Raw genomic sequence first — 23,816 nt, 5'->3', positions numbered from 1 at the left:
TCGTTACCCATCGCTCCACAAAAGCCGCGGCCCTTCAAGATCTCAGAGCAAGTGACGTCACTGATTGAAACGCTATTTAGCGCCCACGCTAACTAAGCTAGCCGTTTCACATCTGTTACACTCACCCCCCTTTTGACCTTCCTCCTTTTTCCGCAGCAACCAGTAATCTGGGTCAACAGTATAATTTTAAACCGTCCCCTCGCCCATACCCGGGCGCGAACCAGGGACCTTCTGCACACATCAACAACTGACAACCACGAAGCGTCGTTACCCATCGCTCCACAAAAGCCGCGGCCCTTGCAGAGCAAGGGGAACTACTACTTCAAGATCTCAGAGCAAGTGACGTCATTGATTGAAACGCTATTTAGCGCCCACGCTAACTAAGCTAGCCGTTTCACATCTGTTACACTGACACCCCACTTTGAGTGCCCTCACCTCCTCCCTCGTCGTTGTTGGTGATCAAGCCTACTACTGTTGTGTCATCTGCCAACTTGATGATTGAGTTGGAGATGTGCATGGCCATGCATTCATGGGTGAAAAGGGAGTACAGGAGGGGGCTGATTGTCCCTCGGGATAATCAGATTTCTCTGCCATTGTTATCATGGATACACATACAGAACTGACATCCTCTCTCAATGACTTACAGATTGCTGTCATCTTGCCTTTTCACGTTTAAACTTCTTGAACTGATCCTGGGAGAACTGAGAGGTCCTGGACCTCTGTTGAGGTTGTCCATTCTTGTAATAGTTGACTCCCAACAGTATTTGGACAAAACACTCTTGTTGTTGTAACAACTGCTTGTAGAACTCATTTTGTTTGTTTAAAAGATACTTCACCTGTGATAGAGACACCATTGTCCTCAACGGTACTCCCGCTGGCTTTGGCCTTTGTCATAGTAGCAACTTAAGTTACGCTGTTACTCCTCGCAGTTCCAGGCGGGGCAGGTCGCAGGGAAGATTGAAAACAACAACAACAAACAGCAGGGATCTAGACAGCCACAAGCTCGGGACAATCCGTGGTCCTAGCCACAATGGCTAACTGCGTTGCGGGCAGCGTTCAAGCCCTCATGAAAGCCCTGCTAGCTTGATAGGCTGCTAGCTAGCAGCTAGGTTAGCTGTTACAACAAACAGCTCCTCAGACCTGGCCTTGGTCAGCAGGATCACTGGACAGACAGTAGTGGTCACAGCAACTGATGCCAACTGCAGCGTGGGATCCAAATTCAAAAGGTAGATAGCTAGTAACCAAACTTTTTCAATAGACTTTCAAAACTTTCCAAAACTACAAACTTTCCAAAACAACTAACCGAGCTCTCCCTCATTGAGAGTTCAAGAGGAAGTGATAAGCGCCGCTGGACATAAAAACTGAAGACGGGAAAGATTTTTTTTGTCATTCCCATCAAAGAAATTAGTGTTTACAAAATGACAGTCTGTGTATAAATTGAGCATTATTGTTAGGGCAGGACAATAGTGCTCAGTGTGTTTTGTTGTGGAGTGCCAGAGTGATTTAAAGCTGCTGACTGTACCAGACGCTTACATTGCGCTCGCCTCTCGCTGGCTCTCTCTCCCTCCGTCATTTGTATGGATGAGCACAATCTGTCTGCCTGCACGGTCTGGTCATAGCCTGCTGCTGCCTGCCTGCCAGTCACCCACAATGGGCACATGCTCTCATTCGCTCTCTCTCAATTCAATCGTCTATTGCTCCCTCTCTGTACTGTCTATCTCCCCCATAGCCCCTCTCTCTGATTCTTTCTATTTCATTCACTTAATCTTCCTCTGTCCTCTCCACAAACACATCTCTCTCTCTCTCTCCCTAACTCCTCTCATACAACGTCCCACCTGAGTGTAACAGTCCTGAGGGCCTCCTGGTGTTTTAATTAACTATCTGGTGGCTGTGACTGAGCCAATGACTCAGGGATGAGAGGAGGTGAGAGGAAAGTAGAGGAAATAGTATGAGAGGAGAAGAGAGAATAGGAGAGAGGAGTATGTCATGACAACAATAGTCAGAGAAGTTGGCCAAACAAAGCACATTCAGATGGTACCAGACTATCTGCTGTTATTCACTAAGACATTCACAACAACAGGTGGGTCTGGTCTCGATGGCAGCCAACAGTGATAAAACAGAAGGCACCAGAATACAGGGAGGTGGAGGTACACGCACACATCCAGAACAGACTTCGTGGCAACGGGAGGGGTTACTGACCTGGAGTACCCACCACAAAAAACACACTCTCACAATACATGCATGTAGAATAATCGTCAGTGCAGTGAAAACGTCTGGCCGGCTCCATTCTGTCTGCAGAATATTCTGTCTGCATGCCTTTTGTTTCACAGTAAAAACACACAACTGATCTTGTTGTTTGTGTTGTTAAAGTTTTGTTCAGACCAAAACATTTCCTTGTGTTGTTTTTGTTAGAAGTTAAAGGTAAAACAGAACTTGAGGCCCTACGAAAACGACATAACAACATGGCTGATGGAAAATACATTTTTTTGAGTGATTTATCCTACCATATTGATACTCTTGTCTACTGTTCATGAAAATAATGTTATTGGCATTATGACACCCATAACACATTTCCCTATCCATCTCTCATAAGCCTATTTAAAATCATGACAAGCTGCAAGCATTTATGATTTTATCCAGTTGGGTTGCACAAGGGTAAAGGAATGGGAATATTCTGTAAGAGTCGTTTTGGTTCGGTCGCTTGGTATTTTTCGAAACATGATCTAGGCCTACTGAAACTATTTTTTGTCCGTTGCCTGCCTCTCCCCTGTTGTTCTCTCAGTCTCTTCTCTCCAGACTGCTTTTTGTCTGACTCGTCTGGGCATCAATAGAGCATGCGTGGTCGCCATGTTAGCAAGTTTTCTCCTCCCCCGTCGTCACTAGTTACCACAGCCACACATTCATAAACCACGCCCATTTCTGACAATTATTTTCATATTTTAAACCTAACCTCAACCGTAACTACACTGCTAATATTATGCCTAACCCTAACCTTATGTCAAGACCAAAAAGCATTTTTGTTTTCACGAATTCTTACGATATAGACAATTCTCACTCTGTGGCTGTGGTAACTAGTGGAAACCCTCCTCCCATCGGTCTCGTCACACTTCAACGGTTCGAGCCACAGTGCAAGAACAAGAAGGCGGACTGGCTGTGAATAGCTTTTGGAAGAGGGAGTGATACAGCAAACATTGGACTAGCTAACGTTAGCTATAACAGACTTTTCAGAATGGATTAACCCGTTTTGCGAGAGAATTAAGTGGATATATTCTCCTAAGGACAACCTTATATCGGTAAAGGATTGCTTGTTTTCATTTTTTGCTTCTGAGAAATTCAATAATGCAACTCACCACAGTGTGTGGATAGTGATGGAGCTAACGTTGCACTTTGTATCAGCTCTCGTTTTGGATGCTTACTGCTTACTCAGTTTGTGTTATAACAATTTATAAATTATAACAATTTACCTATTGAGATAATATAGTACAACGACGAAATGCTGGCTTGTATGTGAGAACATACGCGTCTGTAACTGGCTAGCAAGCCCAGCTAGTTAGCTTGTTAGCATTTCGGCTCGTCAACTGATTGTCAAACGCGAGCATTTTCCGTCACGAGGGAAGACGTTTAGAAATCCCAAAAAGCTAAACGTTTGAACCTTGTCTTTAAAACAGATTTATTTATTGTCGGTTGATATTAAGTTATTGTTAAATATCAGTTTTTGCCAAACGGCTGCCCTAACGAAGTGTAACGTTATCCCCTGGAATCTTTCAAAATGCACCATCCTCATTCTGCAGGAGACTCTGGCAGCGTCAGAAAGATGGCGCACCCGGCGAATTTTCCTAGAAGGGGTAATGTTAGCAACATTAACACCGGCGCCGGGAGTGTTCCCACGTTGTCAACACCGACTAGTCCAGCTGTTAGCAAATGCCACGTTCCCACTGAAGACTACCAATCCCCCCTATTGATGCAGTCTCAACCTCCTGTTGGATCATCCTCCCCTGGGCCTCAGCACCCGCCCCACAGCCTTAACCTGCACTCCCAGCCACAGCCCCAGGCGCTCTCCTCTGGGTCTCAGATGATGATGAAGAAGAAGAGTGGCTTCCAGATCACCAGCGTGACTCCAGCACAGATCTCTGTGAGCACCAACAACAGCATAGCGGAGGACACAGAGAGCTATGATGATCTGGATGAGTCTCATACAGAGGATCTGTCCTCTTCAGAGATCCTGGATGTCTCCCTCTCCAGGGCCAATGACATGGCTGGGGGCGCAAGGAGCTCCTCAGAGGAGACGCTGAATAACTTTCATGAGGCGGACACCCCCGGGGCTATCTCCCCCAATCAGCCCCCCCACTCCTTGCCCCAGGGTCCCCAGCACGGAGGGATGGTGAACGGAAATGTGCACCACTACCATCACCAGAGGCAACATAATCACCCTCAGCAGGCCCTGGCTCAGCCTCCTTCCTCTGACCCCCACTTTACTCCCACCTCTGGAGGGGCTGGGGGTGCCCTAAATATGCCTTCTACAATGGAGGTACCTCTGGAGAATGTTTCAGTGGGTTCTGCCAGTGTTGCTACTCAGCCTGTAGCAGCTGTCTCTCTCCCTGGAATGCACAGCTCTGCTGCAGTAGCTACTGTTGGCATAGCTAATCCCCTGACCAGCAATGTTTGTAATGTGAATATGTACAGCTCTTCCAATGTATCTGTGATGGGAGGTGTTAGCACCAGCGCTAGCAGCAGTGGTGGTGGCTTCCCCCCTAGTGTGATGAGTTGCAGTGGGAGGGTTGGAGGTTTGATGGGGAGTAACTTTGGCAACCCCAATGTCAATCTGATCCAACACCAAAGCTCTGGAACTGTGAACTCGAGCATCACTATGATTTCTGCTGCTGCCAGTGGCTCTGTGGTGTTGGGGCCCTCCAGTGGCACACAGGGTGGAGGAGCTGCCATACCTCAGCCAGGGATGAGCTCCTCGGGCATGGCTCTAGCCTCAGTCCCCTCCTCCCAGCCCCCCCCAACCCCAGCTCCTGCCACCACTAGCTCCCGTTTCAGAGTGGTCAAGCTTGACTCCAGCTCAGAGCCATTTAAAAAGGGCAGATGGACATGTGCTGAGTACTATGACAAGGAGACCCCAGCTTCGGCCCCTGCCCCCTTGTCCTCTGAGGCTACTGCCCCTAGTGGCCGGGTTGTGGAAAGCATGCGGCCGTGTGGGCCTGAGTGTGTGAAAGTGGGGTCGGAGAGGGAGAACACCAGTGGGAGTTCAGTGAGCAGCACAGTCAGCACACTGAGTCACTACACAGAGAGTGTGGGAAGTGGAGATGCTGGAGGCCCCCCATTACTCCAGCCCCACCCCCACTACCAGGACTACTCCAACCCCCCTCCGTCCTTCCAGACCTCCCGCCCAGGTTTCCCCATGGTGCTGTCCCAGTCTCACCTGCTGCCCACCGTGGCTCCCTCAGTCCCTGCCAGCATTCACCAGCCTGCCCCCATCAACATGGTGGGCCTCCAGACCACCATACCCCACCAAACCACTCCTATGCCCCAGCAGCCGCTCACCTACGCCCAGGCAGCCTCCATCCCGGCTCCTGGCTCAGCTCAGAGCCTAGTGGGGGTGCTCCAGAAGCAGATGGGCTATGCTCTTACACAGCAGCCTTCTGCGACTCCCCAGGTAGCCCCGGTGCACAGGCTGAGCCAGGGAGGGGGCATGCCTCCAGACTACCCCCAGCCCAAGGCAGGCTTACCCCAACCTGCTGTCCCACAGGCCCTGCCTGGATCCGGGCAGATGATGGGAGTCTCGCAGCAGCAGGTGGTTGGCTCCATGCCCCAGCTCCAACCCCAGGGTCTCGTCCAACAGCAGCCCCAGCAGGCCTCTGTTGCAGGAGGGGGGTTAATGCCTCAAATGGGCCCAGGAGGAGTGACTGGGTTTGGGCAGCAGCCACAAGGACACTCTCTCCCCCTGGACCACCAACATCAGCAACAACAGCAGTCATTCCCAAGCAAAGCCCAAGGACTTGCCACCCAGCTGTCTAACACTGCCCTCCCTAACCAGGGCTGTCTAGTCTCCAATGTGCTTCCTCCTAACCCACAGAGTGACTCCCAGCCCCAAAACGGCAGTGGCCTGGCCCAGTCTCACCCCCAGGCGCAGCCACCCGGGGTCAGCATGCCCCAGGACTTCAGCAGTGCCCAGGCCCACACCCAGGCTTTGGCTTCCCAAGCCAGTGCCCTGTACGCCAGCCTGCCCTCCTTCACCACCACCCAGCTGGAGGATGCCCAGCGCCTGCTCTTCCAGGACCAGTCTGCCCTGCTGGCCCAGACCATGGCCAAGCTGGCTGGGGAGGGTGGCACTGCGGCAGGCACAGGCCTGGGGACTGAAAGTAACGCAGCCGCCGCCACGGCCGTCAGTGCCTTAACCTCTTCTGCCGGACTCTTCAAAGCCGTGGATGGAGACGATGATGGGTGAGTCCCAAATCAGTGCCTTTATGTTTTTGACCGATTGATTGATATTGGGGCATAAAAGTGACAGTATCTCCTACACTAGTAGGCCAGCTGATAGACACATCACTAAAGAGATTGTCCCATGTTGTCTCTTTTTACCTTCAGCATGCTGCTTTTAACATTCCTTCCATAATGTTGTATCTGATGTGCTGAATGACATTTAGACCATTAATTGTTTAGTCAGCATTTGCCTTAAAACACAGTGTCCTGGACATGACCTTGCATGCGGGGGGAGTTCTTCCTAGTGGAGTGATGCAGCCGGCTGAGTGCCTGGTGGTGGTTAGGAATTGTTTGGATTGGGTGAATCCAGGTCGCCACGGCAGCACTGTGTGTGGGTGAGTGGGATGCCAGACAGTGTGTGTATGTGAGATGGCAGACACAACCATGTGTGCGCTCTCACTGTCTGAGAGCGCTCTATGCTACTCCTTAGACACTAGACAGGGCAGTGCTCAGCTGGAAGTGACATTTTGTATACTTTAGACTGCAGTGACTCTGCATTTTAAAACACACAGACTAGGGATTTTGCTTGATGTTTAAACTACAAATCGGTTTTCTGTTTAAAAAAATTCCACTTCAAAGCAGAATAATGGTCCTATTAGGTATGTATGACCGCTATGGCCGGGCAGTCATATGCCGTAACTGAGGCGCTTTCAAGGGTTTATTTGTCCATAAGGGTACACTACTTATTTTTAAATGCCGACACGAAACCTTGTCTGGAGATAGTTTTGAAGTGCAACTGAATGGGCATTTTACCTGTCTGTTAACCTCTCTGATCTACCCATCCCGGATCCGGTATCTTGAATACAGACTCAAGCTCATTACCATTACGCAACGTTAACTATTCATGAAAATCGCAAATGAAATGAAATAAATATGCTAGCTCTCAAGCTTAGCCTTTTGTTAACAACACTGTCATCTCAGATTTTCAAAATATGCTTCTCAACCATAGGAAAACAATCATTTGTGTAACAGTAGCTAGCTAGCGTAACATTTAGCGTTAGCATTATCGTTAGCATTTAGCAGGCAACACTTTCACAAAAACCAGAAAAGCATTCAAATAATCATTTACCTTTGAAGAACTTCAGATGTTTTCAATGAGGAGACTCTGTTAGATAGCAAATGTTCAGTTTTTCCTGAAAGATTATTTGTTTAGGAAAAATCGCTCCGTTTGGTGCGTCACGTTTGGCTACCAAAAAAACCTGTATCCAGGAGTGTATTTATCCCGGCAAGCTCATTAGCATAACGCAACGTTAACTATTCATGAAAATCGCAAATGAAATAAATATGCTAGCTCTCAAGCTTAGCCTTTTGTTAACAACACTGTCATCTCAGATTTTCAAAATATGCTTCTCAACCATAGGAACACAATCATTTGTGTAACAGTAGCTAGCTAGCGTAGCATTTAGCGTTAGCATTATCGTTAGCATTTAGCAGGCAACACTTTCACAAAAACCAGAAAAGCATTCAAATAATCATTTACCTTTGAAGAACTTCAGATGTTTTCAATGAGGAGACTCTGTTAGATAGCAAATGTTCAGTTTTTCCTGAAAGATTATTTGTTTAGGAGAAATCGCTCCGTTTGGTGCGTCACGTTTGGCTACCAAAAAAACCTGTATCCAGGAGTGTATTTATCCCGGCAAGCTCATTAGCATAACGCAACGTTAACTATTCATGAAAATCGCAAATGAAATAAATATGCTAGCTCTCAAGCTTAGCCTTTTGTTAACAACACTGTCATCTCAGATTTTCAAAATATGCTTCTCAACCATAGGAACACAATCATTTGTGTAACAGTAGCTAGCTAGCGTAGCATTTAGCGTTAGCATTATCGTTAGCATTTAGCAGGCAACACTTTCACAAAAACCAGAAAAGCATTCAAATAATCATTTACCTTTGAAGAACTTCAGATGTTTTCAATGAGGAGACTCTGTTAGATAGCAAATGTTCAGTTTTTCCTGAAAGATTATTTGTTTAGGAGAAATCTCTCCGTTTGGTGCGTCACGTTTGGCTACCAAAAAAACCCGAAAATCCCGTCATCAATTACGCCAAACTTTTTTCCAAATTAACTCCATAATATCAACTGAAACATGGCAAACATTGTTTAGAACCAATCCTCAAGGTTTTTTTTCACATATCTCTTCGATGATATATCCTTCGTGGAAGTGTGCGTTCCGTTCTGAATCCCAGGACAAAATGACCGCAACTGGAGATTACGCACGAATTTAGACAAAGGCCACCGGGCGGACCCCTGGAAAATGTAGTCTCTTATGGCCAATCTTCCAATGATATGCCAACAAATACTTCACAATGCTGCAGACATCTTGAAGAAACAACAGAAAGCACATGGTCGTTCCTGCTGCATTCACAGCCATATAAGGAGACATTTGAAAACAGAGCTTCAGAGATTCTGCTCATTTCCTGTTTGACGTTTCGCCTGTAGAATGAGTTCTGTGGCACTCACAGATACAATCTTTGCAGTTTTGGAAACGTTAGACTGTGTTCTTTCCAAAGCTGTCAATTCTATGCATAGTCGAGCATCTTTTCATGACAAAATATTGCGCTTAAAACAGGCACGTTTTATCCAATAATGAAATAGCGCCCCTATAGGCTTAACAGGTTAACTTCTTATGGTATAGGGGACGGTTGCGTCCCAAAAGCCAGGGAAAATGCAGCGCGGCAAAACATTTTTTTTATATAAAAATCACACTTTCGTTAAATCACACATGTAAGATACTCAATTAAAGCTACACTCGTTGTGAATCCAGCCAACATGTCAGATTTTCTAAAGGCTTTTCGGCGAAAGCATAAGAAGCTATTATCTGATGATGGCACAACAGTCAACAAAGAGGGTAGCATATTTCAACCCTGCAGGCGCTACACAAAGCGCAGAAATAAAATTTAAAACATGCATTAGCTTTGACGAGCTTCTTTTGTTGGCACTCCAATATGTCCCATTAACATCACAATTGGTCCTTTTGTTCGATTAATTCCGTCCATATATATCCAAATGTCAATTTATAAAGCGCGTTTGATCCAGAAAAAAAACAGCTTCCAAAATGCGCAAGTCACTACAAAATATCTCAAAAGTTACCTAAATATTTCAAACTACTTTTGTAATACAACTTTAGGTCTTTTTTAAACGTTAATAATCGATCAAATTGTAGACTGGTCTATCTGTGTTCAATACAGGAAGACAACAAACCATGCTACTTTTCACGTCTTGCGCAACTCTCAACTGTGTTACGCAGTTCCTAGATGGCCTACTTCTTCATTGCACAAATGAAGTTTGCCAAGGAGAACTCACTGAACAGACAAAAAAATAATTCTGAACGGTTAGTCCTCTGGGTTTTGCCTGCTACATAAGTTCTGTTATACTCACAGACATGATTCAAACCGTTTTAGAAACTTCAGTGTTTCATATCCAAATCTACTAATAATATGCATATCTTATATTCTTGGCATGAGCAGCAGGAAGTTGAAATTGGGCATGCTATTTATCTAAAAGTGAAAATGCTACCCCCTATCCCAAAGAGGTTGACTACACATGGTTGATATTACTAGTTTATCTAGCTTGTTCTGCGTTGCATACAATTGATGCGTTGCCTGTTAATTTATCATTGAATCATAGCCTACTTTGCCAAACGGGTGATTTAACAAGAGCATTCACGAAAAAAGCACTGTCGTTGCACCAATGTGTACCTAACCATAAACATCAACGCCTTTCTTAAAATCAATACAGTAGTATATATTTTAAAACCTGCATATTTAGTTAATATTGCCTTCTAACATGAATTTCTTTTAACTAGGGAAATTGTCACTTCTCTTGCTTTGTGCAACAGAGTCAGGGTATATGCAGCAATTTGGGCCATCTGGCTCGTTGCGAACTGTGTGAAGACTATTTATTCCTAACAAAGACAGCGAACTTCGCCAAACGGGATGATTTAACAAAAGCGCATTTGCAAAAAAAAGCACAATCGTTGCACGAATGTACCTAACCATAAACATCAATGCCTTTCTAAAATTCAATACCCAGAAGTATATTTTATTAAACCTGCATATTTAGTTAAAAGAAATCCAGGTTAGCAGGCAATATTAAACTAGGGAAATTGTGTCACTTGCTTTCATTGCATATACCCTAACTCTGCGTGCAACAGTTTCGGCCGCCTGGATCGTTGAGAACTAATTTGCCAGAATTGTACATAATTATTACATAACATTGAAGGTTGTGCAATGTAACAGGAATATTTAGACTTATGGATGCCACCCTTTAGATAAAATACGGAACGGTTCCGTATTTCATTTAAAGAATAAAAGTTTTGTTTTCGAAATGATATTTTCCGAATTTGCCCATATTAATGACCGAAGGCTCGTGTTTCTGTGTGTTATTATGTTTAAGTATATGATTTTATATTTGATAGAGCAGTCTGACTGAGTGGTGGTAGGCAGCAGCAGGCTCGTAAGCATTCATTCAAACAGCACTTTCATGCGTTTGCCAGCAGCTCTTCGCTGTGCTTCAACCATTGAGCTGTTTATGACTTCAAGCCTTTCAACTCCCGAGCTAGTTAGCGGTGTACGCTGTAATATCGTTTCAATCGGTGACGTCACTCGCTCTGAGACCTTGAAGTGGTTGTTCCCCTTGCTCTGCAAGGGCCGTGGCTTTTGTGGAGCGATGGGTAACGATTCTTTGTGGGTAACTTTTGTTGATGTGTTCCTTGTTCAAGCCCAGGTAAGGGTGAGGAGAGGGATGGAAGCTATACTGTTACACTGGCAATACTAAAGTGCCTATAACAACATCCAATAGTCAAAGGTATATGAAATACAAATTGTATAGAGAGAAATAGTCCTATAATTCCTATAATAACTACAACCTAAAACGTCTTACCCGGGAATATTGAAGACTCATGTTAAGAGGAACCACCAGCTTTCAAATGTTCTCATGTTCTGAGCAAGGAACTTAAACGTTAGCTTTTTCACATGGCACATATTGCACTTTTACTTTCTTCTCCAACACTTTGTTTTTGCATTATTTAAACCAAATTGAACGTGTTTGATTACTTATTTGAGGCTAAATAGATTTTATTGATGTATTATGTTAAACTAAAAGTGTTCATTCAGTATTGTTGTAATTGTCATTATTACAAATAAATAAAATAAAATAAAATCGGCCGATTAATCGGTATCGACTTTTTTGGGTCCTCCAATAATCGGCATCGGCGTTGAAAAATCATAATCGGTTGACCTCTAGTGTACACACACACACACTGCCCAAGAAAGTTAACAGCGTTTAGGTTTCTAACCTCTTTTGTCTAGAACTTATGTGATGGTTTTGGAATATGGTGCCACCATATGATCTTAAATCCTACGTGTAGAGCATGTTTTAGACAAAGTGTAGTGAACCAGGGATATGGATCAACAAGAACTAATTTTGTTTCTCATTTTGAATATTCTACAGCCAGCTAGACGTGTTCATATGGCGGTCTTTGCCCCTTGGAAACCCCTGGGCCACGGCTCACCTCCACAGCCATAGCGATATTGGAGCTGAGGGATGGCTACTGTTGTCACATGATGGTGTACTCTGAGGAATGTATAATCTAGGAGGGTAATGTGGATTACAGTCTTCTCGTAACCCAAAGCCCTTTACAAATGAGCAGATCATCTTGGTGAATTAGCCTCCTAGTCAGCAGTTTACTTTTTTGTATGAAGAACTTTACATTGACTTGTATTGAGTTGAGCCTTAGCCACCAAAGGATAATCTATTAATATGTGAGAAGTACAATTTAAATGTTCTGCAAATGGAATGGAGATAGTATGATAATTGATGTGTGTGACATGTAGATGTATAGACCTAGTTTTCTCAGTACCTGACAGAGCGTGCTGTAGCAGATGTCAGTAAGATGATGTTGAGTAGCTGTGTCAGTGACACGCCTATACTGCCCAGGCAGCTCCACTGTCAGAGTTAATCAGCGCAGGAAATAATGAATGCTTACTTCGTGTTAACCCCTCATTACACACACGGCTAGGCTGCACACTCAATCAGGGTGTTACGCCTCGGTCATTGCATTTTGGTACACCAGAAGTACATTTGTTTCCAGTGGAACGCTGCGTTTGCCTTGCAGCATTGCGTCGCAGAGGGAGTTGCAGTGCGTTCTGTGTGGTGCATATGTTGGTTTTATCGAACGTGTGCATCAAACTGTATGCGTTGACAGCTTGACAGAAATGTTAGCAAAAGGTGAATGCTGTTTCCATTTTGCCCAATGACGCTGTCAGTATGATCTAGGTGTTAGTGTTTGGAGATGGATAACTAATGACTGCTTTCTGCCTTCTAAATTTGGGTCTCTATTGTACTAGGCTAATTGACATCATGCCTTCCATCGTTTTCCCTTTCGTCCTTGTAATGCTGACAGTGGTCAGATTTTTTCCAGCCCTGAAATGCAAAGTATATTGAGTCCTATTGCTGACATAATTTTCTGTTTAGTTTCGTCCCAAAACACACAGGCCCAAGGTTTCATCACGCTAGCATCTTTGGTTGCAACCCCTATAAGTACCCACTGCACTCGTCCCTTGCCAATATTTATCCTTGTTTTATTTTTTTCACAGCCCTAACTCTGTTGGACTCTGATAAAAACCTCTCACAGTGAATTGTAATGTTACAATAGAAATCGGTTCTATTTGTGACACTCAATGCGCTGCAAGTCCGGCCTCCCATCTCCTCATTGGTTTTTAAGGTCATATACCCAAAGGCCAGCTCCTCATTGGTGTTTAGGAGAATATACCCGCGTGGGTGATTGAAAGATGAACTGACGTCCACACTCCAGTCGGTTGTAGTAATGCACCATAAAGTTGGTTGCCAGCTGCCATGTAAAGTCCAAAGAAGTAAAAAAAGAAGCCTGAGGAAGGAAGAGATGATGAGAGAGGAATTTGGTTTGCCGTTTAATCTGTGGATTAATTGGGCTCCCGAGTGGTGCAGCTGTCTCAGTGCATGAGGCGTCACTGCAGTCCCTGGTTCGAATACAGGCTGCATCACATCTGGCTGTGATTGGGAGTCCCATAGGGCAGCGCACAATTGGTCCAGTGTCGTCCGGGTTTAGCCGGGGTAAGCCGTCATTGTAAATTAGAATTTGTTCTTAATTGACTTGCCTAGTTCATTTTAAAAATAATAATTTGTCAGAGTAGAGGACATTGTGCATTTCAGGTAAAATAACAACCCAATGTTTTATATCCGAGTACAAATAAGCTAGCTAGCTAAATTGCCATAAATGTTTAATGCTTTTCGACCTGTCCCCAAAATAATATAATTGGTTCAGAGTTTTTGACATTTCATCCTGCGTGTCCTGATTGTGTCTGGTGTGGGGGTACAAAATCAACATGCGCGCTTCCGGTTTGGTCAGCACGTTACTGTGGGCGGCAGGGTAGCCTAGTGGTTAGAGCGTTGGACTAGTAACCGGAAGGTTGCGAGTTCAAACCCCCGAGCTGACAAGGTACAAATCTGTCGTTCTGCCCCTGGACAGGCAGTTAACCCACTTTGTTTTTACCAATTTATTGATTTAGATTATGATATAGGCTATACAGTGGGGCAAAAAAAGTATTTAGTCAGCCACCAATTGTGCAAGTTCTCCCACTTAAAAAGATGAGAGGCCTGTAATTTTCATCATAGGTACACTTCAACTATGACAGACAAAATGAGAAAAAAAATCCAGAAAATCACATTGTAGGATTTTTAATGAATTTATTTGCAAATTATGGTGGGAAAAAAGTATTTGGTCACCTACAAACAAGCAAGATTTCTGGCTCTCACAGACCTGTAACTTCTTCTTTAAGAGGCTCCTCTGTCCTCCACTCGTTACCTGTATTAATGGCACCTGTTTGAACTTGTTATCAGTATAAAAGACACCTGTCCACAACCTCAAACAGTCACACTCCAAACTCCACTATGGCCAAGACCAAAGAGCTGTCAAAGGACACCAGAAACAAAATTGTAGACCTGCACCAGGCTGGGAAGACTGAATCTGCAATAGGTAAGCAGCTTGGTTTGAAGAAATCAATTGTGGGAGCAATTATTAGGAAATGGAAGACATAAAAGACCACTGATAATCTCCCTTGATCTAGGGCTCCATGCAAGATCTCACCCCGTGGGGTCAAAATGATCACAAGAACAGTGAGCAAAAATCCCAGAACCACACGGGGGGACCTAGTGAATGACCTGCAGAGCGCTGGGACCAAAGTAACAAAGCCTACCATCAGTAACACACTACGCCGCCAGGGACTCAAATCCTGCAGTGCCAGACGTGTCCCCCTGCTTAAAACCTCTTACTTCTACCCCCTCCTTTTTCGAACATTCTGTTAAAAATCGCGCAACTTTTCAGCGTCCTGCTACTCATGCCAGGAATATAGTATATGCATATGATTAGTATGTGTGGATAGAAAACACTCTGAAGTTTCTAAAACTGTTTAAATCACGGCTGTGACTATAACAGATTGTGTGTTTCATTGAAAAACGCAAGAAAAACTGCTCTCTGAAAGCTAAAAATAATTTCCACAAGTCACTTTCATGGGTTGTTAAAAGAGGACAAAATTTTATATCGACCTGCATGCAATTCATACAAATTCCACACGATGTCGCCATTGTCGTCATTTTCAATTGAATTTTTTGTTGGAAAATCCAACTATCTGGATTCCGTTTCTTCCAGTCTCCACCAGGATGCTGTGAATGTGGACAATGGCAGCCATTGATTTGCAGACGAGGAGCTATTGAATATACATCGCCCTGTAATCATTTTGATAGATTATAAACGTTTACTAATACCTAAAGTTGGATTACAAAAGGATTTCAAAGTGTTTTGTGAAAGTTTATCGTCGACTTTTTTAATTTTAAAAAATGACGCAGCGTTTAAAAACAATGTTTTTTTCTGAATGACACAGCTTCCATAGAAAGCTATTTTGGGTATATATGGACCGATTTAAACGAAAAAAAGACCCAATAGTGATGTTTATGGGGCATATAGGAGTGCCAAGAAAGAAGCTCGTCAAAGGTAATGAATGTTTTATATTTTATTTCTGCGTTTTGTGTTGCGCCGGATAAGCAAAGTCTTTGTTTACGTCGCATTCAGGCATTTTGAGGTGTTGCATGCTATCAGATAATAGCTTCTCATGCTTTCGCCGAAAAGCATTTTAAAAATCTGACTTGTTGGCTAGGTTCACAACGAGTGTAGCTTTAATTCAATACCCTGCTTGTGAATTTTGATCAAGGTTTGAGTTTTAACGAGTACATTTAGCATTTAGCGTAGCGCATTTGCATTTCCAGGTGCCTACTTGAGACATATGCGTCTCAAGTAGAATCAAGAAGTTAAGCCAGTACATGTCCAGGCCCGTCTGAAGTTTGCTAGAGAGCATTTGGATGATCCAGAAGAAGATTGGGAGAATGTCATATGGTCAGATGAAACCAAAATATAACTTTTTGGTAAAAACTCAACTCGTCGTGTTTGGAGGACAAAGAATGCTGAGTTGCATCCAAAGAACACCATACCTACTGTGAAACATGGGGGTGGAAACATCATGCTTTGGGGCTGTTTTTCTGCAAAGGGACCGGGACGACTGATCCGTGTATAGGAAAGAATGAATGGGGCCATGTATCGTGAGATTTTGAGTGAAAACCTCCTTCCACCAGCAAGGGCATTGAAGATGAAATGTGGCTGGGTCTTTCAGCATGATAATGATCCAAAACACACCGCCCGGGCAACGATGGAGTGGCTTCGTAAGAAGCATTTCAAGGTCCTGGAGTGGCCTAGCCAGTCTCCAGATCTCAACCCCATAGAACATATTTGGAGGGAGTTGAAAGTCTGTGTTGCCCAGCAACAGCCCCAAAACATCACTGCTCTAGAGGAGATCTGCATGGAGGAATGGGCCAAAATACCAGCAACAGTGAACCTTGTGAAGACTTACAGAAAATGTTTGACCTCTGGCATTGCCAAAAAAAAGTATATAACAAAGTATTGAGAAACTTTTTTGTTATTGACCAAATACTTATTTTCCACCATAATTTGCAAATAAATTCATAAAAAATCCTACAATGTGATTTTCTGGATTCCCCCCCCCCCAAAATTTTGTCTGTCATAGTTGAAGTGTACCTATGATGAAAATTACATCTTTTTACATCTCATCTTTTTAAATGGGAGATCTTGCACAATTGGTGGCTGACTAAATACTTTTTTGCCCCACTGTAGGTGATGCATACATGTCACGTAAAAGAGCAAGGGTTGAGGGAATAGGGAATATATTTCCTAAACAAATGAGGGTTTTTGGTATCGGAACCTTTCAGTCAGAAATGTCAGTAATCATGTTGCAGCTTCAGTAACTCGGACAGCGTGATAAACACTGATGTTCTGCGGTGGCCCCTGAGGAGTGAGTGAGACAACGGGTTCTAGTCACAAAGTGACTCGCTGTCATTTTAACACAGTGCAGCAAGTCTGAGCCCAGCCCGGCTCAATCTACAAATGCGTCACAATGCTGCCTACATCTTGGGGAAACGGCAGAAGGTCTAAGCTTATTCCTGTCGCATTCACAGCCATATAAGGAGACATTAGAAAACAGAGCTTCAGAAATTCTGCTAATTTCTTGTTTGACGTTTCATCTTGGTTTCGCCTGTAGAATGAGTTCTGGGGCACTTACAGACAATATCTTTGCAGATTCTGAAACTTCAGTGTTTTCTTTCCAAAACTGTCAAGTGTCAATATGCATAGTCGAGCATCTTTTCGTGACAAAATATTGCGCTTAAAACGGGAACGTTTTTTATCCAAAAATGAAATAGCGCCCCTAGAGATCCAACAGGGAGCATGTTTTATCTACAATAGAATTGAAAACATTTTAGAAGTGGTTCAGAGCCAACTTTGGGTCAGGTATAGATGCAATACATTCAAAGTGACCCAAATAAAGGTCACAAAAGGCCTGTTCACTGAAATGGTTCAAATTTATATTTTTGATAAATCGAGGTTTGAATCGAGGCATCCGTATATCCCTGGCACATGCAATGGGACAGTGGTCACTAATGTTCAAAGCAAATACCCCACTCCCAGCATATTTTTCTGGAGTATTTGTAAATATGTGGTCAATCAAAGTCGATTTCGTAGGGTCCTTTAAGTTTGGACGAGTGGGCTTTAATCAGCTGTGTCAAATTTAAATTAGTACAAAAATCATTTAGAAAATCAGCATCCTGCGTTTCCCATGTAATGTTTAAAATCTCCAAAAATCAACACCTGTGGGGTAATAAAAATTGCAATTAAATCAGTGCATTCGTTTAGTACACACTTCTTGGCGGAAGGTGGACGTTAGATTCCTAGAACTGTTATTCTTGAGTTTGAACACATCTGAAGACTTAAAGCCAGCAATACAAATGGTTTAGGACTGGATGTAGCCTTTAACAGTGACACAGAAAGAAGATTATTTGCCTTTCCCATCAGCCCTAAACACATTGTAACCATCCATAGCAACTTCAGTCTAGGGTTTTATCAGTTAGCCAGGTCTCCAATACAATATAAATATCAGGCTCTGCCTGAGACCCAGATCTTGACATGATTCATTTTAGGTAATTCACTACGTTCTAATCAATTACGTTCTGTCTCACTTAATTGAGAGGATCAAGTCTGTCAGTGCAGCCCCTTGAATAATGAAACATGGTATGTATGTATATATGTTGAAACTGTTCATTACTGTTCACAAAGACAATGTCCATATAGTTTTACAATGCAAGACGATACCAGTAGCTTCCAAATTTGATTGTAGTCTAACTTTCCTTGCTAGTTTACAGCTGAATCCACTACCTTGTAGTACTCTGTTTGCGATAATATGCAAAATGTGCTAATTTCAAAGCTGACTGTCACCAAAAACTTTATTAAATCACTTTGTCTTCCTCACTACCAAAAATCATTCACTGACTTCCTTTGCCCCCTGTCTGGTTTCAACTAGATTCCATAGCCCAAATTCCATAGCCACATTCAACCTCGAATTTCTTAAAAACCCATTACAGTCTAAGCCCCCCGTCTAGTGCTATTGAATAACCGATTCATTACATGGATTAACAGACCCCCCCCCCCCCCCCCACACACACACACACACACACACACACAAAAAGGATGTTTGTTCTGAAGTGTCTGTCCTTTATCTGAGAGATGTAAGAAAGATCAGGATATCTTGTTTTGTTTTTGGCAACAACAAAAAAGGACAAAGGTTTAGACGTAATGATATTGAACTCAAAAGATGCCCAAAGATTGAACACAACAGTAGCTAAGTTTGTCTGGATCAAGTGCCATTCTGTGATTGTGAGTGTATATATATGTGTGTGTGTGTATATATATATATATATATATACACACATACACACACACACACACACACACACACAAAAGGGGGGAAAAGTATTTGATCCCCTGCTAATTTTGTACGTTTGCCCACTGACAAATAAATGATCCGTCTATAATTGTAATGGTAGGTTTATTTGAACAGTGAGAGACAGAATAACAACAACAAAAAATCCAGAAAAAGTCATGTCAAAAATGTAATAAAATGATTTACATTTTAATGAGGGAAATAAGTATTTGACCCCTGTGCAAAACATGACTTAGTACTTGGTGGCAAAACCCTTGTTGGCAATCAGAGGTCAGACGTTTCTTGTAGTTGGCCACCAGGTTTGCACACATCTCAGGAGGGATTTTGTCCCACTCCTCTCTAGATCTTTTCCAAGTCATTAAAGTTTCGAGGCTGACATTTGGCAACTTGAACCTTCAGCTCCCTCCACAGATTTTCTAATGGATTATGATCTGGAGACTGGCTAGGCCACTCCAGGACCTTAATGTGCTTCTTCTTGAGCCACTCCTTTGTTGCCTTGGCTGTGTGTTTTCGGTCATTGTCATGCTGGAATACCCTTCCACGACCCATTTTCTTTCTTGGGTTCTCACCCAAGATTTGACGGTACATGGCTCCGTCAATCGTCCCTTTGATGCGGTGAAGTTGTCCTGTCCCCTTAGCAGAAAAACACCCTCAAAGCATAATGTTTCCACCTCCATGTTTGACGGTGGGGATGGTGTTCTTGGGGTCATAGGCAGCATTCCTCCAAACACAGCGAGTTGAGTTGATGCCAAAGAGCTCCATTTTGGTCTCATCTGACCACAACACTTTCACCCAGCTGTCCTCTGACTCATTCAGATGTTCATTGGCAAACTTCAGACGGGCATGTATATGTGCTTTCTTGAGAAAGGGGGGGCCTTGCGGGTGCTGCAGGATTTCAGTCCTTCACGGCGTAGTGTGTTACCAATTGTTTTCTTGGTGACTATGGTCCCACCTGCCTTGAGATCATTGACAAGATCCTCCCGTGTAGTTTTCGGCTGATTCCTCACTGCTCTCATGATCATTGCAACTCCACGAGGTGAGATCTTGCATGGAGCCCCAGGCCGAGGGAGATTGACAGTTCTTTTGTGTTTCTTCCATTTGCGAATAATCTCACCAACTGTTGTCACCTTCTCACCAAGCTGCTTGGCGATGGTCTTGTAGCCCATTCCAGCCGTGTGTAGGTCTACAATCTTGTCCCTGACATCCTTGGAGAGCTCTTTGGTCTTGGCAATGGTGGAGAGTTTGGAATCTGATTGATTGCTTCTGTGGACAGGTGTCTTTTATACAGGTAACAAGCTGAGATTAGGAGCACTCCCTTTAAGAGTGTGTTCATAATCAAATACTTATTTCCCTCATTAAAATGCAAATCAATTTATAACATTTTTGACTTGTCTTTTTCTGGATGATTTTTTTGTTATTCTGTCTCTCACTGTTCAAATAAACCTACCATTAAAATTATAGACTGATCATTTCTTTGTCAGTGGGCAAATGTACAAAATCAGCACGGGATCAAATACTTTTTTCCCTATATATATATATATATATATTTTTTTTTAATGGTATTGTGATACTAAACTTGGTATCCGTATCGACGTTAAAATTCTTGTATCGTTAAAACACTAGTGTGTCTGTTCCTGGAGCTCTAAGATAAATGACTGCTTTAGCAGGACTGAAACATGATCTGGAAGCCAAAACGGCATCAGCAGAGTCAGTCTCACTGTCACCTGCCCTGCCTGTCTTGTCCTGTCCTTACACAACCCCAGCGGTCTGTGTGGACAGCAGTATTGAGTTTATTTTGCTGACGTATGTGGTTAGCTACCTCTTGTGTTTAGATCCCTGGCTTTATACTAATTATTCCCCTTTGGTTTATTGGATACTAAAATACTTGTCATGGTCTGCAAGCATTGATTATAGGCCTCCTTATTAGACTACCATAGCAGTATACACATTGCGATTAGTCATAAATAGCAACAGGGTGGAGAGCGACACAATGGTGGTATGTTTGTTGTATTAGTTGGGATCTATTAATTCTGGAATATGTATATTCATGTAGCGTATGTGTTGCTCTCTGTTATTATACTACCAGTGTTTGAACCCAGGCAACATACTTGGACTGTATTAGTTCCATTTAGCAGTCAGTGTAGGCCTAAATTACTGCAATACTCCACTGTCTGTGCTCCAGAGGGGTATACTACAAAGCAGGATCAACGAGTAAGCCAGCTAACCTTTAATAAATACCAGAAAAAACTATTGGTTTTCTGATTCATTTAAGAAAGCTTAAGTTGTGTTTTTGGTTGAGTCAATTAGATCACGCACTTTTCAAACTTGTCCTTCTAAAATATATATATATATATATATTAGAATATTTAGGCAAGTTGGCTAGCCCAACTCATTGGGTCGGCAGGTAGCCTAGTGGTTAGAGCGTTGGGCCAGTAGCCGAAAGGTTGCTGGATTGAATCCCCAAGCTGACAAGGTAAAAAATCCGTCGTTCTGCCCCTAAACAAGGCAGTTAACACTGTTCCCTGGTAGGCTGTCATTGTAAATAAGATTTTGTTCTTAATTGACTTGCAATAAAGGTAACTTTTTTTAAAATTATGTAGTAGGGAGTAATATTTCCCCCCCAAATCTACCAAGTTTCAATACCGGGAATAATTCATATTTCTGGGAAAACTGCAATAATCAGAAGTGACAATGTAAAGCTTTTAAAAATCAAGGTATGGTCACTTGGGGTTCTCCCAAAATAAGATAGCAATGTAACGCAGGGACTGTCTTGTCTGCGGCACTATGTAAAGATTGCACAGTAAGTGAAACTGATATTTAGTCATGTTAGAGTAACTTTGATCGGCAATAACATTGTGAATTGCGTAACAGGCCGTTCATAAATTCAGAGCGTTATGTTCCCCAATTCAGCCTAGGCCTACTGCTGAAATGCTCTATCTCGACATGGTGTGCTCAGGACTTGTCGAATCATATAAACTTTGCAACGGCAGTCAAACAAAAGTAAAATGACCAAAGTTGCTAAGCTTTCTAGATAACCTCCAACGAATGACATATCTCCTATTTGACAAAATCAAGTTGATTATACAGATAGCATATCAGCTCATGAATAACAGGGAGATGAAGAGATTGTTTAAATATCAAGATATCTTAACAGGGACCAACTATGTTTTTTTTTAAAGAATACATATCTACTATCATACCATTTGTTGATCACACATTCTCTACTGAAGCTCAAGGGGCAGCAATACGAGGCAGCGCAGAGAAACGGGAAATGTTAGAGGTATTTTGGCATGCAATAGGTGAGACGTGCTTTGATAATGCAACCTATGGATAACAGAATAAAGTTAGGAATTTTCATGTGAGACAGGAATCCGAATATTGGGTTTCAGTGGGATTGGGACGATAGGAAAATATGGATAAATAATACACTTGATTTAGACTACATTGTTGCATGATCAGTGATTGATGAGTGAACTAATACATGAGGTACCACTTCCACTTGTCCAGCCAGAGATCAATTAACCAAATATACAGACAGATTCAGTGAAACATTATCACGTTGTTTGATTCAGACACGTCACAGGTTTTGGTTGGGAGTAGGACAGGCTACTGCGTGAGTGAAGAGCAACATCCACTTTTATAACATGCTAGCAAAATGTTCTAATCAGCTAATATATGAGCAAACTAGAATAAAGATAATCATTAGCACTCACCTCAATTTAGCTAACATTTCAGCGGCCTAAGTGTTACCAAATATCCAAACGGAGATTCAGTGAAAACAAAGATCCGACATCGATGGATTTATGTCGACGAGTCCCCCACTCTTGTCTAGAAGCAGCGTGATTGGCGCTGTCCCAATCAAAACAGTGCTGAATTTATAATCTAGGTGACCACACGACTATTGTTTTAAATAAGTATAACGGCTGTATATGACTAAGAGTTTCCGCATAAGCAAGAATTTGATACATGCCTTCAATTGCATCAGCCTACCATTCCAGTATTTTCATAATTCAGTAGATCATAACTAAGGTGAATTTTCCTCTGTGCTTTTTCTAGGCTCAAGGGTTTCCTCGTCTCCTCAGTTTATTGCCGCTGGCCTCTGCCACGCTGTTCTCAACACCAGTTGAAATCAATATAGCCTACCGTTTTCTTGCAATCTTTTTTAAAATTTATCGTGTTCGGGCTCATTTCTGTGATGTCGACCAGGCCTGGGCTTCAGCTTGGGTCAAACCGGGTCAAACCGGGAGCACATTTTCAGTTCTGATGTGAACTCTAAACTGTGTTCGGATCTTGTGTGCAGTCTGACCATGTCAATTATGCGTGTGCTTTGATTTTATGGTGAGTTTGTGTCAAGTAAATACGCTAGGCTAAAGGCTTCCATGAAACAACCTGTTTGTCTAATGTGCTATTTTATTATTTGGCAATCTGCTGCTGTACGTGTGTATCTCTCTCCTTCTCTGCTCCCATACTACACAGCCCAGAGAACACAGCAGAGCAGCAACTTGTGTGAGTGGCCAATTAGTGAGTGGCCTCTTTGATCCAGGTGCAGATGTGCCTTTTCTTTCTGACTTTATTTCTCTCTGTTTTGATGATATCTGTTGTTATTCAAGCCACAAAGGGGATGGATTGGTGCATGTGCGCATGTCTTGGCCTAGTAATTGCTAATAGGTTATAATGGACTGTTTGTAGTCTACCTTTCATCTCAGAGGCCTTAGAGCTTTAGATAGCATAACACCCTCCTTCACCAATAGGTAGGAGGAACCACCTTTATATAAAGCAGATGTGGGATGCCATTTTAGGCTAAAGCTTTTCAACAGGCACATATCTTCCTTTTAGGCCTTCTACCTCTTTGAAGGGGTATGACGTCATTGTATTGTAACTTCTAATTTGAGCAGCGTTTAATTTAAACTTCAGTCATTGTGAATTAAACTTAGGGGTAAGTCACTCACACT

At 42.9% G+C, this 23,816-nt stretch overlaps 1 protein-coding gene across 2 annotated transcripts in view; it reads left to right on the top strand.

The window, feature by feature from the left end:
* Window positions 1-3,123: 3,123 nt before the first annotated feature.
* The window catches only part of LOC139402412 (TSC22 domain family protein 1-like), a 65,289-nt gene continuing 44,596 nt past the window's right edge, over window positions 3,124-23,816 (top strand). The window contains exons 1-2 of one of the 2 annotated variants that reach the window (XM_071146384.1): window positions 3,124-3,293; window positions 3,792-6,447. In XM_071146384.1, coding sequence (XP_071002485.1) covers window positions 3,815-6,447 — 2,633 coding nt within the window. In that variant the 5' untranslated portion in view covers window positions 3,124-3,293; window positions 3,792-3,814. Of the gene's footprint in view, window positions 6,448-23,816 lie in introns of both variants that reach the window. The other variant, XM_071146385.1, reaches the window with a different exon arrangement.

This window comes from Oncorhynchus clarkii, chromosome 3 (genome assembly GCF_045791955.1).
Source record: "Oncorhynchus clarkii lewisi isolate Uvic-CL-2024 chromosome 3, UVic_Ocla_1.0, whole genome shotgun sequence".
In the NCBI taxonomy this organism is placed as follows: Eukaryota; Metazoa; Chordata; class Actinopteri; order Salmoniformes; family Salmonidae; genus Oncorhynchus; species Oncorhynchus clarkii.
This window is presented reverse-complemented; position numbering and strand designations above follow the sequence as displayed.